Source organism: Rana temporaria, chromosome 4, assembly GCF_905171775.1.
Source record: "Rana temporaria chromosome 4, aRanTem1.1, whole genome shotgun sequence".
NCBI classification, from domain to species: domain Eukaryota; kingdom Metazoa; phylum Chordata; class Amphibia; order Anura; family Ranidae; genus Rana; species Rana temporaria.
In genome coordinates this window covers 359255478-359270942 of record NC_053492.1, presented here as the reverse complement: position 1 = coordinate 359270942, position 15465 = coordinate 359255478, and the positions used below count along the sequence as shown (strand labels likewise).

The window sequence follows — 15465 nt, the reverse complement described above, 5'->3', positions numbered from 1 at the left end:
CTACAATGAATACACAAAAGAAAACAAACAATAAATATATATATATATAAAAATAGGAAAACAGTAAGTTCATAGATATCAAATAAGCATCTAAGTGTACTGGATTTGATAGACAATATACAACCTTGTGGGTTACATTTATGCAATTTGTGTTGTTCCACTGAAAGGGACCCAAGCCATACCTCCAAGGGAAAGTCGGAAATCCTCCTATTTTTCTCTACATATACAAATTTTCTGTCTTTGATACAGTTTATTTAATGTTGGGCTCCCACATTTTGAGTTTGTGGTTTAGCCTGCCTGTTTCCCTCATTAGGGTCGACTGTTGGATAACGCCATTTAAGACTTACATGTGATGCAGTGTTGCTCTACCCCATAAGGCAGCAGGCACCTGCTTCACAGGGATTGGCACAGTCTCGCCGCATGGGAGGATTTCCAACTTTCCCTTGGAGGTATGGCTTAGGTCCCTTTCAGTGGAACAATACAAATGACATAAATGTAACCCACGAGGTTGTATATTGTCTATCTAATCCAGTACACTTAGATGCTTATTCGATATCTATGAACTTACTGTTTTCCTATTTTTATATATATATTTGTTTTCTTTTGTGTGTTCATTGTAGATCATTTACTCCCGTGTGTCCCTGAAGAAGCCCTGTACTCGGGCGAAATATGTTGGACTGTTAGCACAGGTTTTACAAGGAAGCTTTTTTGCATCAGGATGTAAAATTTGCATTCTTGTCATTTTTAGATGTGTATATTTCTATAATTCTTGTATGAATAAAATTATCGATTTTTAACAATTTATCTGACCTCTCTATGGAATTCTGTGGTTTTGGTTAAAGATATTTATATCTATGAAAATAACAGTTTGAACATTCAAACTTGCATCTTTAAAGTCCCATGCCACACCCCAGTTTCAGGGATTTTTTGATTAGAACCTCATATAGGGATATAGATGCAATTGGACATAACGATATAGAAGTGCATGCTCTATAATTTACTAATTACAGAGGGAGGTCTTACTGATCTTAAGATCTGGAGCAGATCATCTTAAAAATTGTGTTTTCTGGATTTGTCTATGGCCTGGTCTTTGACCAGAATAAGGCCTAAGCATTCTAGGTGAAGGGAAGTTTGAAAAGCAGATTTTTGAAAGTCGATTGGACTATTCAGATGCCTTAGGCATTTGGATGGGCAGACATTTGCGGATATCTGAAAGGGAGTGGAGCCCCTTTAGAAGGTGGCCCTTTAAGTACCTTTTTATCCGATTACCCTGGGTGTCCAAGAGGGCAGGAAGAGTTACAAGTACCTTTGTAAATAATGTGTCTAGAGGATAAGCCAAATGGCAATGCGACAAAATGAGATTAAGTGCTGATGAGGTGGTTAAATTGGAATATGTAGATAAGCATCTTGGATGTCTCCTTGTATATAAGAGGCCATAACTGACCTTACAGAAGGGATTTTAGGTCCGGGAGGGGACCAATACCTCCCATTGTGTCTTGGCACTGTGAGCAGATCTAAACAGAATCTTTTGACCATGTCCCCCATAGCAAATGATCACTACCTAGAACAAGAGATTGTTTAGAGAGGTTTGCATATCTCACTGCTCTTGCAAAGATTTTGAATGTTTGAGAAAATAAACCATGAGGGGTAAAGTTTTCAACTCCATTATGTGCGACTTTAAAACCACTGAATGAACCTATTCACTCTTAGGTGTTTTAAGGGCGATTTAGGTCCCAATATTTGTGCTGAAAAGTACAGAGTTTTGGCTTTGAAGATAAAAAAAAAGTGCTCCTTCAATTCCCTCAGGCTTTGAGGTGGTAGAAGCCCGTGAAGAAGGTGATTTAAGAACCCTCTGCTGTGAAAAAAGAACTTTTGCTCCCACAACACCATCAATGAATTTTCAAGTGCCTCACCAAACCTACTGGCTCCTTCAAATGGCATTTGTGTGGCATTTGCAAGCAGCTTTGACTTGTACTGATAGGATTCTACACAAAATTTTAGAAATTAGTTACTCTGGAGATCCATGTCATGACTTGTTCTAGGACATGAACAAAAAAGTAAGGCGGAGAGACATGGTCTTCAAGTGTTCCACCAAGGTTCAATGCTGGAAGACCTGCTGATTGTTCACTGACATAGTTCAATTAGCTGTGGCCTTACATATTGCAGCAATAGCTAGTTGAAACACTGAAGGGTTCAGAGAATCGCCAAAGACCCTGAAACACCGACACACAGAAAATGGGCAGGGAGGACTAGCAATAGCTAGTTGCAGGGCTGGACCTGTTCAAGAGCCTTAAAAGGTTAAGGTGTTTAAACCCCTGAAAAGGAAAAAAAAAGTTAACAGCTTGCTGACCACCTCATGTAGGAGTACAGCAGCAGAGCGGTTTGTGTACTGAATCATGAATCTAGTATGTGAACGGGACTTCCGGGTAGAGGGCGCAACGGCTGTGCTGTGATTAGTCATAGCACAAGCTGATCAGCAGGTGCCAGCCAATGCCAGCTGCTAAGCGAGGAGGAAGACAGGACAGAGCTCTGTCAATGTAAATACAGAGCTACGTCCTGTCAGCAGAAAAAAAATGGGGCATCCCTTAGTGAAAGGGCCTCACAGTACACACAAACACTGGTTAGGCACACATTTAACCATTTGATATACTCACACGCATCTCAGGGTAAAAAAAGCTCAAACACCACGCTGCAGTACACCATCGGGTGCAATAATGTCAAAGGCAGGTAGTCCATTCCTACGCATTTTGTCTATGCAAGGGGATGTCCCTTGCATAGATGAAACAAGTAGGGAGGGGCTAAAGGGCCTAAGATGTAATCACACCCCGCTGGTGTACTGCAGTATGGCGTCAGAGCTTTGGTTACCTCAAGATGCTTGTGAGTATATTTGCTTGAAATAAATTGGCGTTTTTTAGCAATATTACTCTATGGTCCTTTGGAATTTCTTTTGACTCTTACTCCGGAGAACTGTGCTTTCCAGAAAGCCAGCAGAGGACCTGGTAGGGGTGGAGGTGGTTACCATACCCGGTGTGATTCACATTTGGTGTATCCCGAGTTAGTGATCTCCTATAATCTGGAGATCCCGGTTATTAGGTAAGGGAATTCATATAGCCATGTCTGAGGTGGTTGGGACTAAAACACGTGGATCTGTGGCATTTCATTTTTACAAATTTACACTGGCCCCCTAGTGGAGCCCTGAAATATACTTTCAGGACTGGACTTTCATTTTCAAACAAGATTGTTTATATTGGCAACATAGTGGTGTTTCATCTCTATATCATGGTTTGATTTTTATTGAATATATGTTTTTTTCCCCTTTATTGGTGTTTTTAATTTATGGATGCTGATATTTGTATCATTTCATGAATTGCTTTCATCATGATTTTAATGGTCAGAGGTTTTCCGCTCAGTTTAATTTTGTTTTTACTTGCCCCCTGCTTTCTGAAGCTCAGAAATGCTGTGCAAAATGTGTGCGTAGGGAGGCTGTAGCGTGCTACAAAAAACAGGAAGATTTGTTTCAGCTCTATCAATGGATGCTAGCCAATTCAGTGGTACAAAAGATTTTACAACCACTGTAAAATGAATGAACATCTAGGGGGCACAGTAAGATTTGTTGAAGACTGGAACAGCAGGGTTTATTACCAGACCACATCACTTTTTTGTGAACACTTTTTCCATTGGATAGAGTTTGGCAATAGCTGCGTGTGAAAGTCTTTTTGCAGGGCTAAATTAATCCATTTGTCAAACTGCACATTCTATTTGCTCATGAATCAGGAATGTCTTTAGATATGGCAGGTCTGTTATTACTCCGTAGTAGGGTTGGTAAGACTTAAGAAAATCCATATCTACCTTGACAAGCATATTGCATGAAGCCACAACATCGGTTGCATGAGAGGCTGGGGCATCCACTAACACCGATTCGGGATCCTTTTCATGCATCTCAATGTCTGAGTCTTATAGAAGAGGCATTTCACCTTCCTAAACACCCAGAGATGGTGGGGGTTGAGAAGGGGCTTGGCACTTGTGTGCTTTGGACTGTAAGGGCTGTATTAAAGCCGTTAGTTGTCTGAGAAAGTTTGACATTGTTGGAGAAAATCTGACTCGGTCAGGTAGGGTGCTTGTTACATGCCCGAGATAGAATAAGATGCAGATGCTGGTATTAAAGTAGGGTGCTGCTCTGGTGCAAGGACAAGCATCCTCACTGAGTGGTTTGAGTGTTTTGAAGGCCTTCAACAGAGCTTTTTTTTTTACATTCAGGTTGTGTTTATTAAGCAATAATGTATACAGCAACATGTAAAAAAAGAAACAGAGCCCGGCTAACATGTACAATCAAGTGACATACAGTATGAGCACAACAGCAGGATACAGTCACAAGGGATACTGCAGAAACACATTTGGAGGGTGCCACAGGAGGAGCCACAGGCCGAGTTCAAAACTATGAAGAAAGGGGAAAAAAACAGGTAAAACAAAGTATCCCACCCAGGAAGCTTAATGGGGACAATTGACCCACAAGCAGAGCCACAGGGGGGCCCACAACCAAGGGCCACAGACCAAACCATTCAAAAGGGGAGGAGGAGGAGGGAGGAAAACATTCACGGTGACAACCATGGCTGCCACACTTTATCAAACTTCCAGGGGCACCCTCTGCTAAGATATGTCAACTTATAAAGTGGCAATGCTGCATCAATCATGGCCAGCCAGGAGGACACAGATGGAGGATCAGGAGAAGACCACCTGCAGATGATAGCCTTCTTTGCATAGAACAGCAGATATGCAATAAGCAGTTTACAGTGATGGGACCTCTGCTTATCATCCGGTACCCCCAGGAGGGCCAGCTCTGGCGACAGGGAGAGTGCCAAGTCCAACTTGAGGTTAATCAGTTCAAACACATCTGTCCAAAAGGCCTGCACCCTAGGACAGTCCCAAAGCATATGTATGAGGGTATAGTTGGGTTCGACAACGGGAGCAGTAGGGGTCCCTATCTGGATAGATTCTGTGGAGTCTAACAGGAGTGAAGTACACCCTATGGAGTAATTTAACTTGGAGAAGCTTATCTCGAGAGGAAATTACCAGCCTAGGACAATTCTCCCTATCCTGGGATGAGATATCAGTCTTCCAATGGTCCCACAGTCTCTATAATTTCGGCGAGGCAATCCCAAGCAGGGTCCCATATAAAACAGAGAGCGGTTTTTGAAGATCTTCCTGTGATAGGACTGACTCAACCGGATCTAGTTCTAGCAAGGGCCTAGTAGGAAACTGTGCCCTAGCCGCATGGCGAAGCTGAAGATACCAAAACAACATCCTCCCCGGTAAATTAAACTTAGAACTAAGTTGAGCATACGGCAATAGCACGCTATCCGGCATGATATCCTGTAAAGTCATCACACCATGTCCGGCCCAGATTTTTCCTTGCACCTGATTTCTGGCATCTGTCAGCATTCCCCTATCGGGGTACTCACAGAAATGGGTGGTGGAATGGAATTAGCATTGCCATGGTGTCTGCAGCAACCCAGGTGTAGACTGTTCTTGTGGCAAAAGGGTGGTAGGAATCCCCCAGTACCTTATAACAGGGTTCTAGGTGGAAATGGTGATAAACATGCAACCTCTGGTATGATGCAATACCTAGTCTTCCAACCACAAACTATGTTCTAAATGATGGAATTTTACAGACAGACAATTTTGAAAATTGTAAAAACACTGCAAAAAAGTAAATATATTTTTTAAGCAATTTCCAGTTTCCTTTAACTGTAGAACAAATGCCGTTCAGAAAATCCAAGTGAGGCTAGAATATTGATCAGTACAGGGTATGGTCTTACCCGCCTGTCACTGGTCCATAATCAGGCTTTAAGATTCGTCCGTCATGATGGGCATACACCGTTAAGGTTTTGCCAGGATTTGGACTTTATAGGGATGGACCACAGCCCTAGTCCTGGATAGCACTCTGTGGTTAACTACATGCGTTACACTAAGTGCCAATTTGAGCACCAATGACCCAGTGCCTGGGTACTGATCCCGAGTTTCTACCAAGGTTCCAGACTGCATCCATTGTTAAATTCGATAGAGAGTGTATTAAAACTTATTGAAGAATATGAAGTAAAATAAATTAGTGAAGCAATTTATAAAATTAAAAATCGATCCATCACCTCCTTAGAACACCAAGATCCCAAGGAGTGGGATATTGTTAGAGGCAAGCTGCTAAAAGCCTGAGATGGCCACTCCCCGCACAGCTCAGTGGTCCAGTGAGCATTGGGGGGGGGGGGGGCAGTGTGGCTCTGATTGACAGTCAGTAGCTCTCCGTTTAGGGAGCTGAAAGAACCAATGTCTGAATGCTCGGTTCTCAGGGCAGAGGCGCTGGTCCGATGCTGCATCCACCTAGGTGTGTATGATTCTGGGAGAAAAAAAACAAACAAACACACACACCATACTTCTCATTTAAAGGTACCAGCCTATAACACAGGGTCTATGAATTTCAAGCCTTTGTTCTTTAGTGTAGGATTAAGAGAACAGTTTATCAATTCTAAACATAATACAAATATAAGGAATAAAGCGACAATGCACAGCAGTGTAAAATGTACCATCATGCCCCCTCAAATGAAACAGAAAGAGCAGGGAAAGGACAAGAAGTGATGTGTAAATCAGTGATGTCAGAGGAAAGATTAAAGTGATTGCACTAACCTCATTAATCAGAAACTGAAGCTGGATTACTGTACAACCACTGTCATGCTGGCAATAACACTCAACTCCTGGCCGCCCAAACCTGACAGTATTATGTTAAGGAAATACGGTTTTATAAAAAAAAAAAAAAAAAATTGAAATGCATATACGACAACTGCAAGAACATAAGGGATGAAAAGCTGGAAGATTGAGAGTTAGAAATGTATTTATGATTATTCTTAGCTAGAAGACACAATTTGTTCATTCATATAAAGCATATTAGAACATGTCAACAAAAAAAAAAAAATCTCACACTGCAACAGACAAAATAAAACTGTTAATCAGAAATTCAGTTTGTTTGAATTGACAACTGCCATTTCTGCACAATCTCATACAGCATTTTCAGTCCTGCCTGCTGGACTATAAAATTCCACCTATCCTCCATGTCAAGCTGTACTACGCATGTATACATTGATTTCTTTCTCAATAAAACAATGTTGCGGTCTTGGGTCCCAAGGGTCTTTGGGAGTCAAGGTGGATCTTGGTCATTTTGTCAATGTGTTAATACGGATTAACCATTTATTCACAAACCAAATGGGACTAAATTAATAAAACAAAATAGTGGAAATTGTACGTTTATGTTCTGTACCATCTACTTCATGGTAACTTAAAAAGCTAGGGAGTTGAAGCAGCTTAGGAAAAATTTGACTTTAAATCAATATTTTGGAGTACAATACAGAACACAGGTAAAGTATTCATACACCTTGGGTTATTGGTAGTACCCTCGGGTGACTTGACACTGGAAACATTTGAGGAAATGCCCCCTGGGTGCCCTAACCAATAACCCTTCCCAATTCCATGAGTTCAGCTTTGTAGCAGGCAATGCAGAGTAACCAGGAACGGAAGGGAGGTGGCCTGTGTGCTGTACGCCTAGGTATGGAATTCACAGGCCAATTTAAAATCCCTTTCATCTTAATCTTACAGTAGGGGATACTTGCAAGTATTCATAGACCCAGGAAAATCTCCCAAGCAATAATTGAGAAGGGTGGGCAACTACTAGATAACAGAACCGTCACTGGCCCAACAAGGTTCACCAGATCCAACTTATTGAGCCTTGAATTTGAAAGCAGCATCTGCAGAAGATTGGATATCAATCTGGTAGAACTATGAAAGAATGAACAGATGACCTTGAGACAGTAAGCTCAAGCAATCAGATTTATCCAGTTCATAATAATGGACTTGGAAGCAGGGTGTCCCTTGCTAGGTACAGAGAACTGGACAACAGTGAATGCACCTGTCTGGTGATCCAGCTGAGGTAGACACAAATGGCATTCCTTTAGATAGAGAGGATCAGACTATCCCTGATGAGGTGGAAGACATTGCACCTTGGGAAGAAGGAATGGTCTAGTGCATACGACAACCTTGTTTTCGTGAAGTATGAGGAATAGTGGAATAGACAGGGCCACCAACTCAGATATATCTGACAGACAGGATAGAAGCCAAGAAGTTCACTTGGCAGGAGAGATAATCTAAACAAAAAATCCCAGATGAGTTCAAAGGGTGGTTTGTGCTAGGCAGAGAACCAAAATTAAAAAACAAAAAGGAAGTATCTTGAAAGTAGTGCAGAGCCAGAGGTCTTAAAGATAGAATAGACAAGGCCAAGACCTAGACCTATTTCAAAGTGCTTAAGGCCATTTTCTGTTCAAGACATGATTGTAGGAAGTCCAGAATGGGAAGCTTAGTAGTCCGAGATTGAAGTGCCTGTATGTGCACCAGGCAAAGGAGGATTTCTAGGTAGGATTGTATAGAACTTATGGAAATGGTGCTTTTAGCAAGGTATGATTAAAAGTCTTTTTAGGATCTGGAGCAGGGACTGAAGCAGGATGAAAAGATAGGGGCTTGAGATAGCAGATCTTGCCTGTTGGCAAATGGCAAGGAATTGTCAGCTAGGAGACCAAGTATGTAAGGATTTCCTGACAGAATGGTGGTTGGGCAGTCCAATGTTTCAGAGCCTGCCCTGTACCACCCCAGCCTGCTGTGTACCACCCCAGCTTGCCCTGTGCCAACCCTAGCCTGCCCTGAACCACCCCAGGCTGCCGTGTACCAACCCCAGCCTGCCCTGTGCCACCCCAGTCTGCTGTATACCACCCCAGCCTGTCCTGTGCCACCCAGCCTGCCCCATATCACCCCAGCCTGCTGTGTAACACCCCAGCCTGCTTTGTGCCACCCCAGCCTGCCCCATACCACCCCAGCCTGCTGTATGCCACCCCAGTCTGCTGTATACCACCCCAGCCTGCCCCATACCACCGCAGCCTGCTGTGCAACACCCCAGCCTGCTGTATACCACCCCAGCCTGCCCCGTGCCACCCCAGCATGCCCCATACCACCCCAGCCTGCCCCATGCCACCCTAGCCTGCCGTATACCACCCCAGCCTGCCCTGTGTCACCCCAACCTGCCCTATACCACCCAGCCTGCCCCATTCCACTCCAACCTGCCCTATACCACACCAACCTGTCCTATACCACCCCAACCTTCGCTTTCCCACCCTCATTTTCCTGTACCACCCTAACTTGCCCTATAACACCCCAACCTGCCCCATACCACCTTAACCTGCCCTGTACCACTCTAACCTGCCATATACCACACCAACCTGCCACTATACCGCCCTATACTATCATTTGCAGGGGCTGGTTTGGAGTGCGCCCCGTGACTGTGCACTGCCTGCATGGTGCTAGGCAGCCTAGACGAAAGGGGGGGTTGATACCATGTTTTACTGCACCAGGTGACACCAACCCTAGTGCAACAAATATACCAGCCGTCTGGGACCACCCCTCTCCACCTCCCACACATCCAAGTAGTGCACCGATGCCTGACCCCCGTGGCTGCAGGACAATGGTATGGGAGTGAGAATGTGACAGTCTGTTCTGATGTTCTGGAGGCATTTGGGGATTGAACAAGAAGTTTGCTGGGATTGAGAGAACTTATGTGCTGGATTGGGGGGGGGGGGGGGTAATTGGAGGCTTGGGTCTGAATCATCCCCCCCAATCCATTATACCTATGCCTTCATTTATGCCCTCCATTCTATCATACCTATGCCTCTATTTCTGCCCCCCCTCCCCCATTCTATCATACCTATGCCTCCCTTCCCCCGTTTTATCATACCTATGCCTCCATTTTTGCCCCCATTCTATCATACCTATGCCTCCAATTCTGCCCCCCCCCCCCCCCCTCTATCATACCATATGATAGATGGGGGAAGTGGAATTGGAGGCATAGGTATGATAGAATGGGGGGAGGGGGCAGAATTGGAGGCATTGGTACACTGGTGAGGGGAGGTGAGAAGACAAGGTGTGCTGGGGGGGTCTTTAAAAACACAGGTTTGCTGGGGGGGCATTGAAGGCAGACACATACTGGGAAGAGATATTATAGGTATAGAGGTGTGCTAGGGGGAGGCATTGGAGGAGGCGTTGAAGGTAGAGGTGTACTGCGTTGGAAGTAAAGAGGCGTACTGGGGAAGGCGTTGGAGGTGGAGGCGTACTGGTTGCTTTTGTCATTTATTTTTGTAACTTCTGAATAAAACATTTAATAGTGTTTGTGATACATTTGCCTATATGTCTCAGTTTACTGCTCCCTGCTAGCCATGGGTAGAGGTAGAAAGGAATTTCATGTGATTCATTCCTCTGACAGGTTATTGACGTGCTAATGTCCCCTCACTATTTCTAAAGGTTAATTGATCTATTGTGTTGTGTGAAGGAGAGCTGGGTTTAAGTGGCTTGTGTTAATTATTCTGATTGCTTCATTGTGGTAATTATCTCTCTATATGCGGGGTCGAGCGGTCTGGTTCATGTATTCAGTACAGCTAGTGCTCAGCGTCATTGATGTCATTGTCTAAAGAAAATGTGTTTTCAGCATCGGCCCAGTCGTGTCTACCTAGTCATCTGTATGGAAGCCCCAGTGTGAGGGGGGCGGAGATTTGTCATTGTAACAGTTAACATTAAAGTCTGTGTTGTTCAAGCAGTAAGCTGGTCTCATGTGTGGCTTTCTGGGCGATTCCAGGGATATCCCTCCTCGTGGAATATTGGGGTGATCTTCGTTATGGGAAGAAGGGAACGTTGACGGGGATATCATACCGATACCGTCACAGTGTTGTTATTTCATGAGATCATTTAAAAGGGCGTGTTTAGGGTTTGGGTGGGGCAACAGGTGGCGAGTAACTCTTAAGGCCTGGCTAGTAGCTCAGGACTTGAAATTTTGAGGCCTGGTATAAGGCACAAGTGACAAAAACAGAAATGAAAATCGAGCTCCTTCAGATAGTACTACTCTTACAAATAGTCATAAACATAGAACCTTTAAATAAAAAGCAGAGCAAACGCAACACAAAATGCAAAAATTGACGGGAGAGCCCATTAACATAGCCATATGACATAAGAATAAACAAACACAAAAAAAAAAAACAATGTCCCCTTTTTTCTGTATCTTTGCCCTCTTTGGTTGTTAAATCATTCACTGTATGGTAAAAAAAAATTAAAAATAAAAGAAGAAGGATACATCCCTGATTCACTAGGGACCAATTGCAAGTTGTCCCATAAAGCTACATTAACATATAGCATTAGGAATGACTCGCACAGGGAGAAAGATGCATGTTATAAAGGAGCAGGGGAAAAGGAGAATAGAAAAAAAAATAAAAAAAAAATAAAGGGGGGCGAAATGCTCTATTGTTCTGACAGGATGTCATATGACGTCCTGTCATTTAAAGCCTCTAGGGCGCGCGGCACCCGTCGCGTCACTGGGAACACAGTGCGCGTGCCCGGCGGCCGCGATGGTAACTGAGCAGGGACGTGGAGCTCTGTGTGTAAACACAGAGCTCCACGTCCTGTCAGGGAGAGAGGAGACCGATCTGTGTCCCTATGTACAAGAGACACAGATCAGTCACCCCCTCCCCCTACAGTTAGAACACACCCAGGATACATATTTAACCCCTTCCCTGTCCCCTAGTGGTTAACCCCTTCCCTGCCAGTCACATTTATACAGTAATCAATGCATATTTATAGCACTGTTCACTGTATAAATGTGAATGGTCCCAAAAATTTGTCAAAAGTGTCCGATGTGTCCGCTATAATGTCGCAGTCCCGAAAAAAACACAGATCACCGCCATTCCTAGTAAAAAAAAAAAAAAAAAAAAACCATCATGTCCCCTATTTTGTAGGCAATATAACTTTTGCGCAAACCAGGTTATTGCGATTTTTTTTTTTTTTTACCAAAAATATGTAGAATACAGATCGGCCTAAACTGAGAAAAAAAAAATATATATATATTTTTTTTTTAAAAATTGAATATTTATTATAGCAAAAAGTAAAAAATAGTGTTTTTTTTTTTCAAAATTGACTTTTTTTTTTGTTTATAGCCCAAAAAATAAAAACCGCACAGGCGACCAAATACCACCAAAAGAAAGCTCTATTTGTGGGGAAAAAAGGACGTCAACTTTGTTTGGGAGCCACGTCGCACGACCACGCAATCGTCAGTTAAAGCGACGCAGTGCCGGAAGCTAAAATCTCGTCTGGGCAGGAAGGGGGTGTATGTGCACAGTAGGCAAGTGGTTAAACTTCGTAAAGATCGATGTCAAAATAAAAAATACCCTCTAAACTAATAAGCCATAATTTTTAGTTCTTAAGAACGCTCTTCAGATTATTCATTAGGTGCATTATTTTAATGCAACACTTAAAAATTGTACTGTAAAATATACAAAAGATTACATGTTGCCAATATGACTTGTGTTTTAAAGGAAGGACACAAAAAAATAAAAAACATTTAAAACCAATTGTTTTCTTCAAGTAGTACTAAAAAAAAGGATGTGTGATCCAGTAGGCAGGCTGTCTGATGACAAGTCTTATTCTCATCTTTTCCAGGGTATGCTCCACTGCCTAAAGGACTACTTCAAGGTCAAGATACTGCAGCCAGCACACAATACTTGAGTTTAGAGAAATAACAGCTCCAGAAGAGGCATCCAACATTTAACCCTTCCAGTTACCATCCATCTCCTCTTTGGTAAATCTGCCATTTGGAAATTTAATTATGCATTCCAACACTACCTTCTATAGTTCTAAATTAATTATGTAAAGAGCATTTCTTCCAATAGCCATCTTAGCAACTCATCCCTTAAACATGTGATATATATGTGTATGGTCTGATACCTAACAATGTGCATGCAATTTTTAAATCTACAGTTGTGGGTCTCCAGAATTGCAATGGAATGGATTTGCCAGACTAGCATAGTGTATTCAGAGACAGCCAGACCAAAACATAAATAAGGAACTACTAAAAGAAAATTCTCTAGCTTGAAGACTTTCAAGTTGTGAATGGTTACCGAAATTCCAGTCTCAGTTTTTGCCACCCTGTGACGTGTTAGATTTGCCTTTACTTTGTGTCTCAAAAACACAAAAGAAAGTGACCAAAAAAAAAACAAAAAAAAAATCTTGTTAGGACAACTGACAATAACCGATGTCCCCACTGGAAAATTGACCCCTTTACACCTTTTGCAGTGTAAAAAAATAGTACTCACCGTAAAATCCTTTTCTAGGAGTCCATGGACGGACACAGCTCCTTAAATCTTGACAAGTGGGTTATGTTCCCTGTTTACAGGAGAGGACTAGGCAGAAACATGTTAAGTACATGTTACATTAACAGAGTTGAACAGCCCCGCCCAGGGGGCGGTCCCTCCAGACATAACCCTCCTCACTGCAGCATGCATCCTCAGTTCGTAACAAGCAGTACAAACCTAAAAAGGAGAGGTGGGAGCTGTGTCCGTCCATGGACTCCGAGAAAAGGATTTTACAGTGAGTACAAAAAATCCTATTTTCTCTTATCGTCCATAGACGGACACAGCTCCTTAAATCTTGACACGTGGGATGTCCCCAAGCAGTGTCAAAAACGAGGGGTGGGAAATACATCAGTAAAACCAATTTTAATTTCACCCCAAAACCAGCAGAGCTCCTCAACGGAGGAGGTGCAACTTTAAACAGCCGCCTGCAAAAACGAATGGCTGAAAGAAGCATCAGAAGATGCACTAACAGCAACCATGTAAATTCTGTAAAAAACGTGAACGGAAGACCAAGTCGCCGCCTCGCATACCTGTATCTCCCAATTGTGCAAAAAAAAGTCAACCAAAAACAAAAATCCACCACACGTTTGATCCCATTACCCTCAACGTCTTTTGTGAAGGACCTTCGCCACTGAGCAGTCCGGATCAACCCTAGATACTCCAACGCTGATTTGGAACCTAGCATGCCCAGTATTTGAACCCTGGGTCACACATGGAAGACAGGCTTGCTGCCACTGAGCTACACCTGATGGCCTAAACGTTTAACACCCACCCGAATCTTTGGAGGGTCTGAATGGGAATAACACATCCACTAGACTTGAGACAGAAGCTGCTCTCAGAAGAAAGTCATCCAAGTAGCCAATGAGGGAAAGCCTCGCTGTCCCAACAAAGTTAGGATAAGTGCAAACTCCTAACTAAAAACCCATGGGGCTAAAGCCAGATCAAAAGGGGGAGCCACAGGCTGACAGAGACCCTCTCTCATCACAAAGCCCAGAAAAAAACACTGACATGCGCAAAACGGGACATGCATTTATGCGTCCCTGATGTACGAGGACACCAGGATGTCCTCCAGATGGAGCGCAGCTACCACCGAACGAATGGATTCCATGCGGAACTACCCGACGTTCACAAAGGTATTCAGGGCCTGAGGCCCATAGAAAACCCCAAACCTCTCATCCTGCAGGAAAGGTAAAATTACCCCGCAGCTTAGCAAGTCCCACACTGCCCAAGGCAGACCGACGGACAGGGAGAGGAAGACACGAGGAAAGAACTTTGTTCTGTGTATAGGAGGAAACCCTATCTAGTACTCCGAAGAGACCGCCTCGCAGACCCACTGGTCGGAGAGCAGGGAGGTTTCACTGAATTGTGAACCTGCAAGCCGCCCCTCCCACCTAGAGACAGGGAGAGAAGGCTACATACATTGGCAGGATTTGGGTGCCGGCGTGATCGGCTTACGCACCCAGGGACGGATTGGTCCCCCAGCTGGGCCTTTGACGGCCTGGGAGTGATGCCCCTAAATAATACACACACATAGTGTGTATGTATATTATGTAGGTGTATGCACACATGCCTTGGAGGAAACCAGAGTACCCGGAGGAAACCCACGCAGACACAGGGAGCGACAATGCAAGCTCCAGGCAGAATTGGCGTCAGTGTCCGGATTCGAACCAATGACTCTCTTCCTGCCAAGTAATGGAGTTAACCACTACACCACCGTGTACATAAAACCATTCTGAAACAGAAGCCCTGGATAACAAGGGCGCAGCATTCAATGAAGCATCACAGACCTATATGAGGCCCTGGACCAGCTGGTCCGCTAGCCTAATAACTTCGGGAGAGAGTCGGTGCTCCTCCACTGTCTGGTTCAAAAAGCTCACTCCGTGAGTGACTGAGACCCCAGAGTAGTGGCCACAAAGGCCGCAAGTCAGCCCCCAGCATGGTAAACATGGAACAGGTCAGTACTTCGGATCTTCTATCAGTCAGATCCATACAAGCGGGGGTTCCCACAATAGGGAGAGAGGTCACCTATACATGACACCCGGAGGGTCCACCACCGGAGAAGAAGCCCACCCTTTGAAAAGGCTCTCCTCAAAGGGGCACTGAATCGCCCGGCAGTGAGGGACTACAAAAGCCCTCAGCGGCTGTTCTCATTCCGCCTCTTAGAAATTATCAAAGAAGGGCACAGAAGGAATAACCTACACATAGCGGTCTG

General features: G+C 43.9%; 1 protein-coding gene across 4 annotated transcripts in view; it reads right to left on the bottom strand.

The window, feature by feature from the left end:
* Window positions 1-15465, bottom strand: part of STXBP5 (syntaxin binding protein 5) — a 546297-nt gene that overhangs the window by 410921 nt on the left and 119911 nt on the right. For all 4 annotated transcript variants that reach the window (XM_040350878.1, XM_040350875.1, XM_040350876.1 and 1 more), the window contains exon 3: window positions 6676-6757. In XM_040350878.1, coding sequence (XP_040206812.1) covers window positions 6676-6757 — 82 coding nt within the window. The remainder of the gene's footprint in view (window positions 1-6675; window positions 6758-15465) is intronic.